At 42.1% G+C, this 15,976-nt stretch overlaps 1 protein-coding gene across 2 annotated transcripts in view; it reads right to left on the reverse strand.

The window, feature by feature from the left end:
- Nucleotides 1–943: 943 nt before the first annotated feature.
- Nucleotides 944–15,976, reverse strand: part of LOC105031266 (von Willebrand factor A domain-containing protein 7-like) — a 42,608-nt gene continuing 27,575 nt past the window's right edge. For both annotated transcript variants that reach the window (XM_010905594.3, XM_010905593.3), the window contains exons 9-16: nucleotides 14,903–15,019; nucleotides 14,496–14,696; nucleotides 14,057–14,189; nucleotides 12,299–12,445; nucleotides 9,068–9,160; nucleotides 7,979–8,253; nucleotides 4,146–4,436; nucleotides 944–2,167 (exon numbers count right to left, since the gene is read on the reverse strand). In XM_010905594.3, the coding sequence (XP_010903896.2) occupies nucleotides 1,994–2,167; nucleotides 4,146–4,436; nucleotides 7,979–8,253; nucleotides 9,068–9,160; nucleotides 12,299–12,445; nucleotides 14,057–14,189; nucleotides 14,496–14,696; nucleotides 14,903–15,019 (1,431 nt within the window). In that variant the 3' untranslated portion in view covers nucleotides 944–1,993. The remainder of the gene's footprint in view (nucleotides 2,168–4,145; nucleotides 4,437–7,978; nucleotides 8,254–9,067; nucleotides 9,161–12,298; nucleotides 12,446–14,056; nucleotides 14,190–14,495; nucleotides 14,697–14,902; nucleotides 15,020–15,976) is intronic.

Here is a 15,976-nt window from a genome sequence, read left to right on the forward strand (position 1 = left end):
GAGCAGCTAATGCACGCTACAATGTCCTCCCTAATAGCAACCAAATTATATAAACAATATATTTATTCTTAGCATAGACATATTAGCATGTTATTTAAAAAGAAATATGAAATCCCTCAACAGCTTTATAATTACTCAGAGTCAATATTATTGGTGTCTATTTTTGTTGTTATGCTATGTTTTTGTTAATATAGACTAGCATAACAATGAAAAAGAACTGCATATTACAGCCTTGTCACGTATTTTTTTCCCTGATGGTTGCCTTGACCCCACATCGTTAATTTCCCTCTCGACTTCCTTCAGCTGTACTGGTCTCTGCTGCTGTCGCTGAACCAACGTCTTCACCTTCATACATTTATATTGTAAGTGACTTAAATATGTTAATTGTATGTTTTTTTCATTGTATATTGCAAATATAGCCTAATGTTTTTGGTGACCGTACATACCCTAGGCTACTAGAAGTCACCTGAACAATTAAAAACTGTTATGCGGATTAGATGTAGTTTGAGGTTATTACGTTTATAGATATTTTCACATGCTTGGGTGTTAAAGAAAACTAGGATCCACTTTTTTCCGATGTTATAGGGTGACCACATTGTCAAACCCCCAAACCGGGACCCTTCTGTAACCGCACGTTGATGCACGCGCACATGTATGCGCTTATGCATGCATGTTGGTCATCATGCGTGCTTGAGGGGCGTTTTGAGCTTTGATAAGAATTATTGCTTTGCTACGCAGTTTTACGCAGTTGTTTGTTTGGCTCCGACTCGTATGAGGAAACATTACAGTATAACCAGGACAATTTGGTAGTGAATTTCAGAAACCTGGACATTTTAGTGTTTTACAGTGTTTTATTTGTCGGGACCCGGGACACCCAGCTTGAAACCGGGACAATCCCCACAAACTGGGACATCTGGTCCACTTAAATGTTACTCATCTCTGCGATGTCAGAACCCAAGTGGTCCTGTATGGAAGGTTGCCAGATTTCATTGAGCGTAAACCAAGACTCCAGAAAAAAAACAAAAAAACACCTGAGCCCATAAAAAATAGCCAAATTGTCCAGGAAACACCCCACCTGGCAACATTTTCAATATGGAAAAAGTTTCCTCCTACCTTAATAAGCTGCAGTGTTCCACTGGTATTTTATATATGAGCGCAAAATCATGTTTTGCCATGCCAACACACAGAGACGGTGCAAGATTTTGGGTAGGCTGTTGCCTTTGAGTTTTTAATGCAGGAAAAACCCTGTGTATAGATAGAATAGAATAGAATGCCACTTGCCAAAGTGGCTAGTAAGAGTGATTGTGTTACACGCCACAGCCAAATTCTACCCCCATTTGTCGGGTGGACGGGTGCCAATGTCAAGCCCTGGACATACAGTTACTTCATACATTTAAATTAAGATAGCTAGGTGGAACAACCACACAAGTCAGTACAACACATACAACTCTGTGTAGTGTCTATCAGAAAAGTCTGGGTTAGAAGAGAATATTCAAATAGTAAACAATGCACACATTAGTACAGGAATGCAGATTTGGATAGAACATCTGAGAAAACTTGCTGACATAAATGTCCTTAACTCAAAATAATGATGAAGGGGATGGTGTATATCAGGGGATTGTATATCAGAATTTACACAATAATTGAAAGTTACAATATGAGATACTATTGATGATTATAAATCTCACAAAAATCATTCACCAATGTTAGAATAGCTCCCTAGCTGCTCAAAATGAGTTTGCCAGAAAAATTATGAAGTTGAGATAGGAGGACAGGGCTAGAGGATGACCCATGCTAGAGGTTGTGCTGGGGACATTGATAAGATTGGAGACAGTGGTGACCGGTGTCTGGACCGTGGTGTCCACTGTATTTCTGATGGACTTGAAACAGGTCCCCACATTCCCCACACCGTCCACGGCCACCAGCTCCACCTCCGGGGAACAGCAGGAGGCGCTGTAGGTTGCCAGAGTCACGTTCACACCGGCCGTGTCCATCACGGTGGTGGTGTTGAGGGTTCCGTTGCCCTGCGCAGGGTGACGCGCTCGATGCCTGTCCCATTGCCGTCAGTCAGGTTGGCAGAGAGCTCCCATGTGGACAGGCTGCAGTCTTCAGAACAGTTGGCCTTCACACTGATCTCTTCACACACCGGACGGTTGACATCTGTCACCTTTACGGGAGGGGAAATGCAATGAGGTAAGCTTGTCTATCTGGGGTTGAACAACATATTTAAAACAAATTACAAACAATTACAACCATTCAACACCAGTTTGTGGCATAGATTTATTCCTGTATTTCCAGTCATGTCATGCACCAATTTATTGCCCAGCAATCAGAACAGGTCTCAAAGTACAAACACACTGCCTGGCAGCGTAAGAATTTCATGATGGCCCTTCGCTCTGGCCGTGATGCCCCAAAAATCATTGTACGCCCTACGGCCACCATGGCCTTTTTGCTCCTGCTATTGTAAGAATCTCAGTCAGCAGTCGGTTTGTTTGTAAGTTTGTTTGTAGTTTGCAACTGAGAACAACCACAATAACAGACTACATGCAGGTAAGCAAGCTAGCTAGTTATCGATCGATAGCTGACTTATTTAGTTCTTAACTGAATCTAACTTCTCTGTTTTGGAAGGTGTGTTCATGAGCAATTGGAAGGTTGGAAAGTTCTGACCTCCGAGTGGGAGAATTTTGGAGAAGTAATGTTAGGTTTGACAACACTACACATGGCAGCGTTTGTAGTAAAAAAATTAAAAAATGAAATTGATTTGCTCCATACACAAATAAGTCACTGCATTTGTTTATTTAGGTCATACTCATTAACGCAGGGGATTGATTTTGTGTAACTGAGGTAATGTTAGCCTTCTGGGTAGCTAGCCTTAACGTTACTTAACTATCAAACAACTGTTTGGTGTCGACATGTGAACACTCCCACCTAAACATCTGAAATGAAACAAATTCCAGAATGTATAAAAAAATAAGTCAGTTATAAAAAAAACATTTCCATTAAAGTATGTTATTATTCAAAGTAAAAGTTAACAATGTATGTTTTTATACCTGCGTGGGACTGTATAACAGTTCAAGTAGTTAAATTGTAAACTCCAAATCTCCATTTCACTCAATAGTACCCTGGCTTGTGGCCTATGTGCCATAAATATTTTTGTGAACTGAAGGCAAATGCCTTGCCCCCTAAAATTATGAAATTCTAGCCTGCAGCCTGGCCAAGAAAAGTCCCCATTTGGACTTAACCTTGGTAGCCTATGAAATACTTAATAATTACTGCAAAGATTAATATGTTTCATCTGGCAACAATTATTTTAACCCATTTCCTAAACAACGATGCCGTAAGATGTAAGACGTATCCTGTGGTCGTGGAAAAGATGGTGGTTTGGACTCTCCTGTTGTCAGTACAAGATTCTTGGCCAAAATATATTAAACACAATACAGAAATAAATGTGTGATGTTGTATAATGTTGTCGAAACAATAAAATGGTGAATGTGTGCAAAAATTTAAAGGGGGTCCAATGTGACTTTATCTTTGGCCAGGCAGTGTATAATGTACTCATTATATTTCACAGAATACATAACATTTGAAACAAGGGTTGTTTTAGTGAAAGCGCAATTAATGGTTTGAATGTAAGAATAGCTCAGTCTGTAGTTTTGTAGTAAGAAATTACTGGATAACAGTTTTAGTTAATTATGGATGCAGTGCCGGCTCTAGCTTTTTCGGGGGGCCCTAATCAAATTATATTTGGAGCCCTCTGTCCCCTGTTGGTTGGGGGTTCCCAAGTGGTTGGAGGCCCCCTAGCGGTCCGGGGACCCTTAGCGACCGCTTATTTAACGTGTGCCTGGAGCTGGACCTTTATGAATGAATAGATCTATAAAAGGCTGCAACATTCACCAATACATTGCTTATTGTCTGAGTCTATTTTGTTATATGGAAACTCTTCACCTCCCCAAAAAAAATAGAAAAACCATAAAATTACAAACTGAATCGATCTGTGATAGGCCTTTTTAACAGGAAAAAAGGTCACTGACTGGCCTTAAAAAAATAGTTTGGTTCATCCCTAATGCCAAATATTGTTTGGGGGGGTTTAAAATCATCCAGGCCCACACAAGACATAAAGAGACTGGGTTTCTTCCAAAGGTTACCTTGGAAACAACGGATAGGCGCAGGAGTGCGTAGTTGGTGTTAGTGGCCCCGGGGGATTCAGCCTCGATGGTCAGGGTGACGTCCGTGCCTGATGGGGTGTTGGGGGGCGCAGTGAGGTTCACCGTACCGTTGGCACCACCAGTCACCAGTGCCAGGGTTGAAGGAAAAGAGGAGCTGAACCCACGGTCATTACTGGCCCGGATGGTTAAGGATCCTGCTGTGTCATTGGTTGTCACCGTAAATGGGATGGAAAATGGTGTTCCAGGTTCCAGGAATCCTTCAGCCAGAGCCTGGAGTCGGACCAGAGACATACCAGAGTCAGACAAGAGACAAACCAGAGTCAAACAAGAGTCAGACCAGAGTCAGACTGGAGTCAGACCAGAGACATACCAGAGGCAAACAAGAGACATACCAGAGTCAAACAAGAGACAGACCATAGACATACCAGAGTCAAACAAGAGACATACCAGAGTCAAACAAGAGACATACCAGAGTCAGACTGGAGTCAGACTAGAGACATCAGAGAGACATACTGGAGTCAGACCAGAGAGATCAGAGAGACAGATTGGTGTCAGAGCAGAGACAACAGAGAGACATACTGGTCAGACCTGAGACAGACTGGAGTCACATATTTTAATCAGAGAGTTTTATTGCCAAGTACACCGATCAGCCATAACCTTATGACCACCTGCCTAATATTGTGTAGTCCCCCTTTTGCCACCAAAACAGCCCTGACCTGTTGAGGCATGGACTCCACTAAACATCTGAAGATGTGCTGTGGTATCTGGCACCAAGACGTTAGCAGCATATCTTTCTAGTCCTGTAAGTTGCGAGGTGGGGCCTCCATGGATCAGAGGTGGGGCACATCCCACAAATGCTCAATTGGATTGAGATCTGGGGAATTTGGAGGCCAAGTCAACACCTTGAACTCGTTGTTGTGTTCCTCAAACCTTTAGGATACATTTTTGCTTTGTCGCAGGGTGATTTATTCTGCTGAAAGAGGCCAATGCTATCCAGGAATACCGTTGCCAGGAAAGGGTGCACATGGTCTGCAATAATGCTTAGGTAGGTGGTATGTGTCAAAGTAACATCCAACATGAATGGCAGGACCCAAGGTTTCCCAACAGAACATTGTCCAAAGCATCACACTGCTTCCTCCGGCTTGCTTTCTTACCATAGTGCATCTCCAGGTAAGGTGCAAGCCAGCGGGGAGGGGTTACAGGCATGTCCAATTGAGGGATGTGTGTGTATGTAGGGAGCGGGCTATAGAGAGTTTTGTTCCGGGGCCTACTCCGACCTACTCCAGTAGGAAATAAACTGTTTTTGTGGAGAGAGGTTTTGGTCCTGATAGACAATCAACCTTCTGCCAGTAGTGAGGGATCAGCCTTATCCACCGCTGCTTGCCTCCGCGTCCTGGAGGTGCTCGCCTCCGCGTCCATGTAGAGACTGCAGATTGTAGCCAATCACCCTCTCTCTGCAGCGTACCAGACGATGATTGATGAGGTCAGGATGGACTCTATGTTGGCGATGAAGAAATGCACCAAGTCTTTGGCAGGTTTGACTTTTTCAGCTGCTGCAGGAAGTACATCTTCGGTTGTGCTTTCTTTGTAAGAGAGTTGATGTTAAAGGTCCCATGACATGCTACTTTTTGTAGGCTTTAATATAGGCCATAGTGGTCCCTAGTACTGTATCTGAAATCTTTTTCAAAAATTCAGCCTTGCTGCAGAATTATAGCCACTACAATACAGTCACAGAATGAGCTTCCTTCAAACGGCCCGTATTGGTGTCTGTGACTTTAAATTTTAATGAGGATGAAAAAGGCGGGGCAAGGTGGTGGGTGGCGGGACATGGTGGTGGGTGGGCGTGGCCTTTACTATCTTGCGGCAAAGGTAACGTGCATGTTTACCGGTATGTCTGGATCATATTGCAATGGCACGAAGACACATTGAAGCATTTCAGTTTGACCCAGAATCCGATCCAGATGGAGAAGCAACGGATGAAGAAGTTGCAACTCAGCGCCTCCAGAAGGATGTTTCCGAATGGTTAGTTAAAAATATTATGTCTATATGATACTTTGTTAGGATGTCTGATTATCATGTAAGTTAAAGCTAAAGCTAATCTGCTTTTGCCTTTTCATGTTTCTCTGATTTGTGATGATTTTAAAGCTGTGTTAGCATCTATATCAGTAAATATTCTAGTTTAGAGAAGAGGGTTTTTTTAAATGTAAAAATTCTCCCTTCATATCATGAAGTCACGTTGCACAAGATATATAAAGCCTATATATTTATGTGCGCGCAGGAGTAAATAATTTTGTTGTGTAACATTATGTACATAGTCGTCGGTGAAATGTTTGCCACAGACATGCAAAACTTTGGGAAGCTGTGTCGGCGCTTTTCCAGAGAAAATGAAATCATTCCACTGGTTCTTCTGTGGCATGTACGAAGGAAGTAAAAAAAGGCTTCGTTGCTCATCTCTACATCCTATTACTGAGCAATTATTGTGTTTCCTTCGCTCAAAAGCCATGATGCCCCTCCTCGTCGCGTAGACAAATTGAAGTCGCGCTCACACACATGTGTGCCTCACACCTGGCTCTATATAAATTATTTCTCTGGGCGGGCAAAGCAGAAAAAGGGGAGTTACCATGGGAGTTAACAATTTCTCCTTGCGACGTCACAAAGAGACGGGTCCAGATCAGCCTGTTTGATTCTCCGTTTTCTCCAAGTCAGAGAAAGATAGAAAATGCTCAATTTACACCGAATGGAATTTTTAGAAAATTTGGGACCATATATAGGCTAGGTGAACTCATATTAATGTTAAAAAACCTCACAAAATGAAAATTTCATGTCAGGGGACCTTTAAGCTCCCACTTGAGGTCCTGGGCCGTGGTGGTGACCAAAAAATTTAAGGACTCCACAAGGTGGACTGGGGAGCCACCCACGGAGATGGGGGAGGGCAGCTGGGCTGATCCTGAAGTCCACTATAATCTCCATTGTCTTTAAACTGTTGAGCTCCAAGTTATTGTGACTGTACCAGGACACCAGATGGTCAATCTTCCAACTGTTGGGGGACTCGTCTCCATCAGAAATAAGTCTGATGATGGGGGTGTCATCTGCAAACTTCAGGAGCTTGACAGAGTAATGACTGGAAGTGCAGCTGTTGGCATACAGGGGGAAGAGTAGGGGGGACAGGACGTGGCCTTGAGGGCAGCCAGGTGCTGAGGGTCAGGGGGTCAGACAAGTGCTTCCCCAGCCTCACGTGCTGCCTCCGGTTGACCAGGAATGCTGTGATTCACCTGAATGTGGACCTGCACATTGGGGGGCTGAGTGACGTCATCACCTAAAGTTAAATGTCTAATTACAAAATGCAGAAGCAGCACAAAGATTTTAATGGCAGAAACCAGTGCAAATGGACCATAAACGATTGAGCCCATTTTGCAGAGTCCAGAACCAAGTGAAGGGCCATGTTAACCGTGTCGTCCGCAGACCTGTTGGTTCTGTAGGCAAACTGCAGTGGGTCTAGTAGTGGGTCAGGGATGGTCTTGAGGTGGGACAGCACAAGGTGCGCAAATTACTTCAAAACCACAGAGGTCAGGATGACAGATCTGTATTCATTAAGTCCTGTGACCCTTGACTTCTTGGGGACTGGGATGATGATGGAGGATTTGAAACAGGCCAGAATGCCTCTCCAACCAGAAGCAGAGTTGTACTCTTGAGTACCCAGCTCCAGGCTTGCAAGGCTTTGAGTTGCTCAAGCATACCTCAACACTATCAAAAGTTAGCATAGGAAATTCAACATAGGTACCACTTTACCAACATTAGACATTAACACTCACCGTTACAACAATAGTGGAGGTTCTGAGGCGGGTGGAGGACTGTCTTTGGAAAATGTTTTGAGCTGCTCTGGTAGCTGTGCTGGTGCTCTCTCCTTTCAGACGAACAACGAACTCCCCCGCTGGGATTGTATTCACGGTGACTAGGTAGTCCCTGCTGCCGACTGATTCCACTGTTCCATTGACCTCCCCTGACCCAGAGGCCTCAACCAGGGCCACCTCTGTCAGCCTCACAGAGTCACTCCCCGTCACAGACACCAGCAGGGTGCCATTACCACCTGGGCAGGGAAATGTGGAGCTTAATGCAGAAGATGCGCTTCACATTATAATACTAATTAAAAACCAAAAAGTTGGGATTGTTAAATAGATATTTGTCAAAGTGTCCATCACACAATAGGAGAAAATTATAATGATTTTATAATGTTGCTGAATATTTCGATGATGCCCGGGGGATCAGCATACTGTGACGCAAATTGTCACAACGCTGCGAAAGATGAGCAACTCAGTCTTTTCAAGGTTAAGCTTAAGGTGGTGGGCTGACATCCAAGAGAAGATGTTGGCCAGGCGCACAGAGATGCATGTTGTTACCTAGGTGTCGGAAGGGGGGAAGCTGGGAAAAAAGCTGAGTGTCATTTGCATCGCAATGATAGGAAAGAAAATATGACAGAGCCAAGAGACAAGCAAACAATTCATTTGTTGAACCGCATCACCCCTTCTTGCCAAGGGTTACAGTGTGACAAGGACAGAATGAACGGACGCCGATTCAGTCTCCCATTTAGATTCCATTGGGTGGAGGAAAATAATTATATATAACATAACAACACTTACACATTTAAGCATACATGTAACAGAACTGTGAGAACAGAGGAAATGCGACAAGGTTTTGGATGTGCACAAATCTATCTGAAATCTAACCCCTAATCTAAAATGTCTCCTTTAAATCAATGTCCATGTTAGGAAATGAAGGAATTAATTTTGCATAACAAATTGCATAACAGCAATTTGGTAGCCCTGTAAATGTACACCCTCAATTAAAAGGCTTTGTCTCGGTGCTCCCATTGTTAACAAATTATTCTTTAAATCGTGTTTTACCAGCTTGAGGACGTGACTGTAAAACAGCATAGCTTGGATGAGGTTCCAGGGCCACCTCCACAAAGTCAAACAGGAAGTCAATGGTGCTCTGACCTGCAAAGGAAAAAGTATTTCAAGAAATCAAATGGCTATTTGACCTGGAAATATGTAATAAAAGTATTTGGTTAACCCTATAATATAGGTTCTCAACTGTTCTCACTATACATATATATACAAATACACATACACATATATATATACATATATATATATATATATATATAATGAGAACAGTTAGTGCAGGCGATTATTGCATGCGCATCAACGGGTTAACGCATGCGATTCATTAATAATGCTTAACGCAGTTAATTTCTTTTGGTGCCTTTGACGCATTTTTCTTTTTTTGAGCATCAGAACCATAGTGCTTGACTTGAGCAGGAGCTGTCACTTATTAAGTTTGCGACAGTGTTTGTTTGGCGCTTTTTTTAATACAACAATGTCGAGTAGCCTACACATTTATGTCGTTATTTGTGAATACTCTGCACTTTTCTGTGAATCCTGCCGTTAAATGGAGCGCGTTTAACGACGGCATGCTTTTTATTAGCGAATGGGATGTAACAGCACGTTAGTACTCGTACATTAGAACACAGTCTATGCAAATTTGGAAATTGGAATATCTACAAGAACAACCGTGCCTCTCCTCTGACCCTTTTCTGAAACTGATCCCAAGACACTGTGTATAAACGAATCCACCTGTTAACGGTGCTTTTAGCTTGGTATGTTCTTTTATGTTGTTGCTAGACTAAACTAGACATTCCGTCACCAGTCGCATTTCCACTAAACATATTATAATCACATAACTAACAACGTCTATGCTGAGCATAAATTACATATCTTTTCCTGATTAATGTTTGACTACCTTGCCTCCCTTATGCCTTTGACTAAGATGGTAGAACTATTGGATCATAGACCAGCAACTTTCTATTTAGATTTACATGGGATACCAAGAGATTCTTCCAGTCATGTGAGGGGAGACATTTCAGGGCCATGACATATCCTGTTCTAATCGACTTGGAAAAAGGCCCCTGCACTTACTTAATTTAAAATCAAGAAATGTCCATAGTTTGCAATAAAAAATGTAAAATAATCTTTTTAAACTTTTTTTTAAATTTAGGACAGAATTTGAACACATTCTGAAATTGCGATAAATCTTGATTAAGAACAGATGTTTATGCAATTTAATTATTTTACAGTGGGGAGAACAAGTATTTGATACACTGCCGATTTTGCTGATTTTCCCACTTACAAAGCATGTATAAATCTGTCATTTTTATCATAGGAACTCTTCAACTGATGGTGATGGAATCTAAAACAAAAATCCAGAAAATCACATTGTATGATTTTTAAGTAATTTGCATTTTATTGCATGACATATATATTTGATTCATCAGAAAAGCAGAACTTAATATTTGGTACAGAAATCTTTGTTTGCAATTACAGAGATCATACTGTAGTTTCCTATAGTTCTTGACCAGGTTTGCTCACACTGCAGCAGGGATTTTGGCCCGCTCCTCCATATAGACCTTCTTGAGATCCTTCAGGTTTCAGGGCTGTCGCTGGGCAATACAGACGTTCAGCTCTTTCCAAAGATTTTCTATTGTGTTCAGGTCAGGAGACTTGCTAGGCCACTCCAGGACCTTGAGATGCCACTCCTTAGTTGCCCTGGCTGTGTGTTTCGTGTCGTTGTCATGCTGGAAGACCCAGCCACGACCCATCTTCAATGCTCTTACTGAGGGAAGGAGGTTGTTGGCCAAGATCTTGCGATACATGGCCCCATCCATCCTCCCCTCAATACAATGCAGTCGTCCTGTCCCCTTTGCAGAAAAGCATCCCCAAAGAATGATGTTTCCACCTCCATGCTTCACAGTTGGGATGGTGTTCTTGGGGTTGTACTCATCCTTCTTCTTCACCCAAACACGGCGAGTGGATTTTAGACCAAAAAGCTCTATTTTTGTCTCATCAGACCACATGACCTTCTCCCATTCCTCCTCTGAATCATCCACATGGTCATTGGCAAACTTCAGACGGGCCTGGACATGCGCTGGCTTGAGCAGGGGGACTTTGCATGCGCTGCAGGATTTTAATCCATGACGGCGTAGTGTGTTACTAATGGTTTTCTTTGAGACTGTGGTCCCAGCTCTTTTCAGGTCATTGACCAGATCCTGCCGTGTAGTTCTGGGCTGATCCCTCACCTTCCTCATGATCACTGATGCTCCACGAGGTGAGATCTTGCATGGAGCCCCAGACCGAAGGAGATTGACCGTCATCTTGAACGTCTTCCATTTTCTAATAATTGCGCCAACAGTTGTTGCCTTCTCACCAAGCTGCTTGCCTATTGCCCTGTAGCCCGTCCCAGCCTTGTGCAGGTCTACAATTTTAACCCTGATGTCCTTACACAGCTCTCTGGTCATGGCCATTGTGGAGAGGTTGGAGTCTGTTTGATTGAGTGTGTGGACAGGTGTCCTTTATACAGGTAACAAACTGGTGCAGTTAATACAGGCAATGAGTGGAGAACAGGAGGGCTTCTTAAAGAAAAACTTTAAAAGTCTGTGAGAGCCAGAATTCTTACTGGTTGGTAGGTGATCAAATACTTATGTCATGCAATAAAATGCAAATTAATCATTTAAAAATCATACAATGTGATTTTCTGGATTTCTGTTGATTTGGCCACTCCTAATATTCTTTATATCTCTCTGATGGATTTTTTTTTTGCACCTTTAAGGATGGCCTGTTTCACTTATATTGAGAGCTCCTTTGATTGCATGTTGTGGGTTCACACCAACAGCTTCCAAACGCGAATACCACACCTGGAAACAACTCCTGCTCAAAAGCTGAGAGACTGCACTCTACGTAGACCCATATTAATTATTTAACTGTAACTTGAATACATTTTGGTAAACAGTCAAAATAATAATATATATAAATACACACATACATATACATATATATGTGTGTGTGTGTGTGTGTGTGTGTATGTGTATATATATATATATATATATATATATATATATATATATATATATATATATATATATATATATATATATATATATATATATACATATATATATACACACACACACTAAACCGGCCAGCTTAATACCTAACATGCTGTCCACCTCACTAGTTCAAACGGTTACTACCTTGCCCATGTAATGTGCCCTTCAGAAAAGCCAACATTATATCTCTCACCTATGACCTTCAGAGTGTAGGACACAGTTGATGATACACTGATTTCCCATAAACCCACTTGGCTGTCCATCCGCAGCGTGTAGAAGTTTCCAACAGTTTGAATTGTTCCCAGGGACCCGTTCACCTCCACACTGCTCTGGGACAGACCTGTGATATAACATCAGCGTAACCATTATAACATAACACAGACAATATTTTATTAAAAGGAACAATGTGTAGATTTGCTTGTCCATGTAGAAGCTAGGTAAATCTCAGCAACAACAGTTCCCATTCAAAATAAACCCTTGCCAATCCCACGCGTCCCGCCCATTGGTTTTCTTTAACTTTTATTAAATAAAATGTATATATAGTGACATTGGAAAGAATTCAGACCCCTTCACATTTTTGTTTTGTTATGGACTGCTTTTAGAATCCATTAAAAAGGTTGTGATACATCTTTTCCATTATGACAAAATAATGTTTCTAGGAATCTGTGCCAATTTATTGAAAAAAAATTATATCTCATGTAAATAACCTATCTATCTGTTGTTTTCTTAATTCACTGCCAGGCTAGTGGGTATGGTTTGGCCGTCCCTACTCTATAGTAATGGCACACTTAGATTACTAGTCAGTTTGCTCCATTGGAGCTTGGTGGGTCTACTCTGCTCAGAAGATGTTCAGTGCATTCTATTATTTTATGCCTGGTTGTCACTGTCACTGCCTTGCTAGTTAGAACCAATCACATAGTTTTGTTTGTTTAATTTGTTCTCAACAACAAGTCAGCCTGTGAAGTTGTGTAGCAAGTGCTTTAACGTTGTTGTTGTTTTATTCACGGCCAGATATGTTGGTGTGTGGTTTATCCCTGACCTGGCTGCTCTCAAATAGTGTGAGTATTTATGTCATGGCTGCCATACACATTTTTAGCCAGATCCGTCATGGTGGTTGTATTTTGTGGACTTGTGTGTTTTTGTGTGCAGTGCATTACTTATGGGTTTTATTATTGGTGTTCATGCATGTGAATTTCCTGTGTATACATTTTATAATTGTGTAATATGCTTGCAGTTCTTGTAGATAATTTTGTATTTTTGCAGTGATGTAAATACCAATATGTTGAACTGGACACTAATTGAGTACAACCTGCACCCTGCCAATAGATCACTTGACTTTTCTCCCATTCACATCAACCAAGTGAGGATATGCCTCCCACAGGGATATACAGATACCTAATAAAGAGCCCTGAAGTATTTTTGGAAAGGGGGAACCACAGGACAGAGAAGTCAGACATGCCAGTGGAAACTGAGCGACCAATCGGTGGATTGCACTAAGAACTATCTACAGGACATAATGGTTTTGATAAGTAAACAGCTGCTACTTTTGTATATAACTTTTTATCGAATTGAATAGGAATCCCCTTTTAGTAGTTTTTGTATTGGTGTTTTAGATCAATGTTATAATATTAAAATGTTTTTGTGAACATACTTGACTTGTCTGTAGTGTATTGCGGTGGGATCCGCACGAGGAAGTGACCCGGTGCTGATTTGAACTCAGTATTCAGGCTCTTTTTCTGGCATTAATTCTTCCTAGTTACTTGTTGTAGTAATCAGATTATGTTACTGAGTTAGAGTAATCAAAAGTAGTGTTAATGATTACAATTTTTGACAGGTAACTTGTAACTGTAACAGATCACATTTAAAAAGTAGCCTACCAGATCCTGTCCCCGGTTAAATAAAAAAATATTAACTAAACATCTGTGCAATATCTCTGTAATATCTGTAATACCTGAGGGGCTAGTGATGGTGAAGGAGAGGGAGCGTCCTGTGAAATAAGCTGTCAGGTTTCTCACAGAATCATCTACAGTGAAGGAGAAATTATCTGCCCTTCCAGGATTTCTCACAGCCTGTAAAATCGTCACCTGAAAGAAAGGAGTGCCGTAACAGGAGATATGGAGAGAAAGTTAAAAAGAGAGTGGGATGACAAATACATTTATCAGGCACGATTCTCCCTAAGTAATGTGTCACTGTAAAAGCCTCAACTTGAAGCATGACCATTGGAGCTATGTTACTCTGAGTATTCTGTGCTTAAAGGTTAGAATACCAGCAGTGCCGACTCTAGCTTTTTGGGGGCCCTGAGCAAAGTTTTATTTGGGGCCCCCTCTCCCCTAGAGGTTGGGGGCCCTAAGCAACCGATGTTGCTTATGCCGAGAACCGGCCCTGAGTACCAGTGAAGAGCTGGAGGAGTCCACAATGATGCTGGTGGCCCGGGGCAGATCTGTCTTGGTGGTCTGTATGGCCTGGCCCCCTGATGTCTGAGCCAGGTCCAGGTAGACCTGGGAGTCTGACGCTGCCATCCGACTGTTCTGGCCTTGGACACTACTCCTCCTACGGCGGAAACCTAAACTGCCGGTAAGCATGAAGGTCACCTGGAGAGAAAGTGAGAGATAGATAGAAGGATAAAGACGGGGGATAAGATGAGGTGGGAACGATTTTACTGAGGGACTGAAAAGGGGTCAAAAGTAAAGGAATCATCTCTACAATTGTGATTGTCGATACATTCAAGTGCAATAAAACAACATTTCAGAGAAGCACATTTTAGGAAAAATGCACAAATCAAGTCCCATCTACTCACCACAGACTTGGTACGTTCGATGAGAGCGGTCACTGTGCCGAGTAGATCCAAGTCTTTAGGAGGGGCGTCAGTAAAAACAAAGATTTCTGAAGAGGGGGGGGCACCGGTTAAAGCCAGCTGGAGAAACAACAGGGAGACGCTGTTACTGTCTCACTAGGACACAGCTACAATGTGTTGGGGGAACTACTATGTTGAACTGTCAGTGGAAAGGCAGCAGGTCTCTCTGATCGATCCCATGTAACATCTCCTGACTTGAACAAGATACAGTTATGCCCAAAAGTATTAATTCCCATGCCAAATTTGGAGCCACTGTGAATTTGTATTTGACCGATAGGTTCCTTCTGGCTGGAAATTACATACAGTGAGGGAAAAAATTATTTGACCCCCTGCTGATTTTTTACGTTTGCCCACTGACAAACAAATGATCAGTCTATAATTTTAATGGTATTTATTTATTTGACTGGAGAGACAGAATAATAACAAAAAAAATCTAGAAAAACACGTCAAAAATGTTATAAATTGATTTGCATTTTAATGAGTGAAATAAGTATTCGATCCCCTCTCAATCAGAAAGATTTTTGGCTCCCAGCTGTCTTTTATACAGGTAACAACAGTTTACGGTACGATTATTCGCAAACGGTAGAAACACAAAAGAACTGTCAATCTCCCTCGGTCTGGGGCTCCATGCAAGATCTCACCTCGGGTAGTTGCAATGATCATGAGAACGGTGGAATCAGCCCAGAACTACACGGGAGGATCTTGTCAATGATTTCAAGGCAGCTGGGACCATAGCCACCAAAAAAATCTATTGGTAACACACTACGCCGTGAAGGACTGAAATCCTGCAGCGCCCCGCAAGGTCCCCATGCTCAGGAAAGCACATGTACAGGCTCATCTGAAGTTTGCCAATGAACATCTGATTGATTCAGAGGCAAACTGGGTGACAGTGTTGTGGTCAATGACCCAAAACACACAGTGGCTCAAGAAGAATTGCAATAAGGTCCTGGAGTGGCCTAGCCAGTCTCCAGACCCTAATCCCATAGCAAAACTGTGGAGGGAGCTAAATACTTATTT

Source organism: Esox lucius, chromosome 7, assembly GCF_011004845.1.
Source record: "Esox lucius isolate fEsoLuc1 chromosome 7, fEsoLuc1.pri, whole genome shotgun sequence".
Lineage (NCBI taxonomy): Eukaryota > Metazoa > Chordata > Actinopteri > Esociformes > Esocidae > Esox > Esox lucius.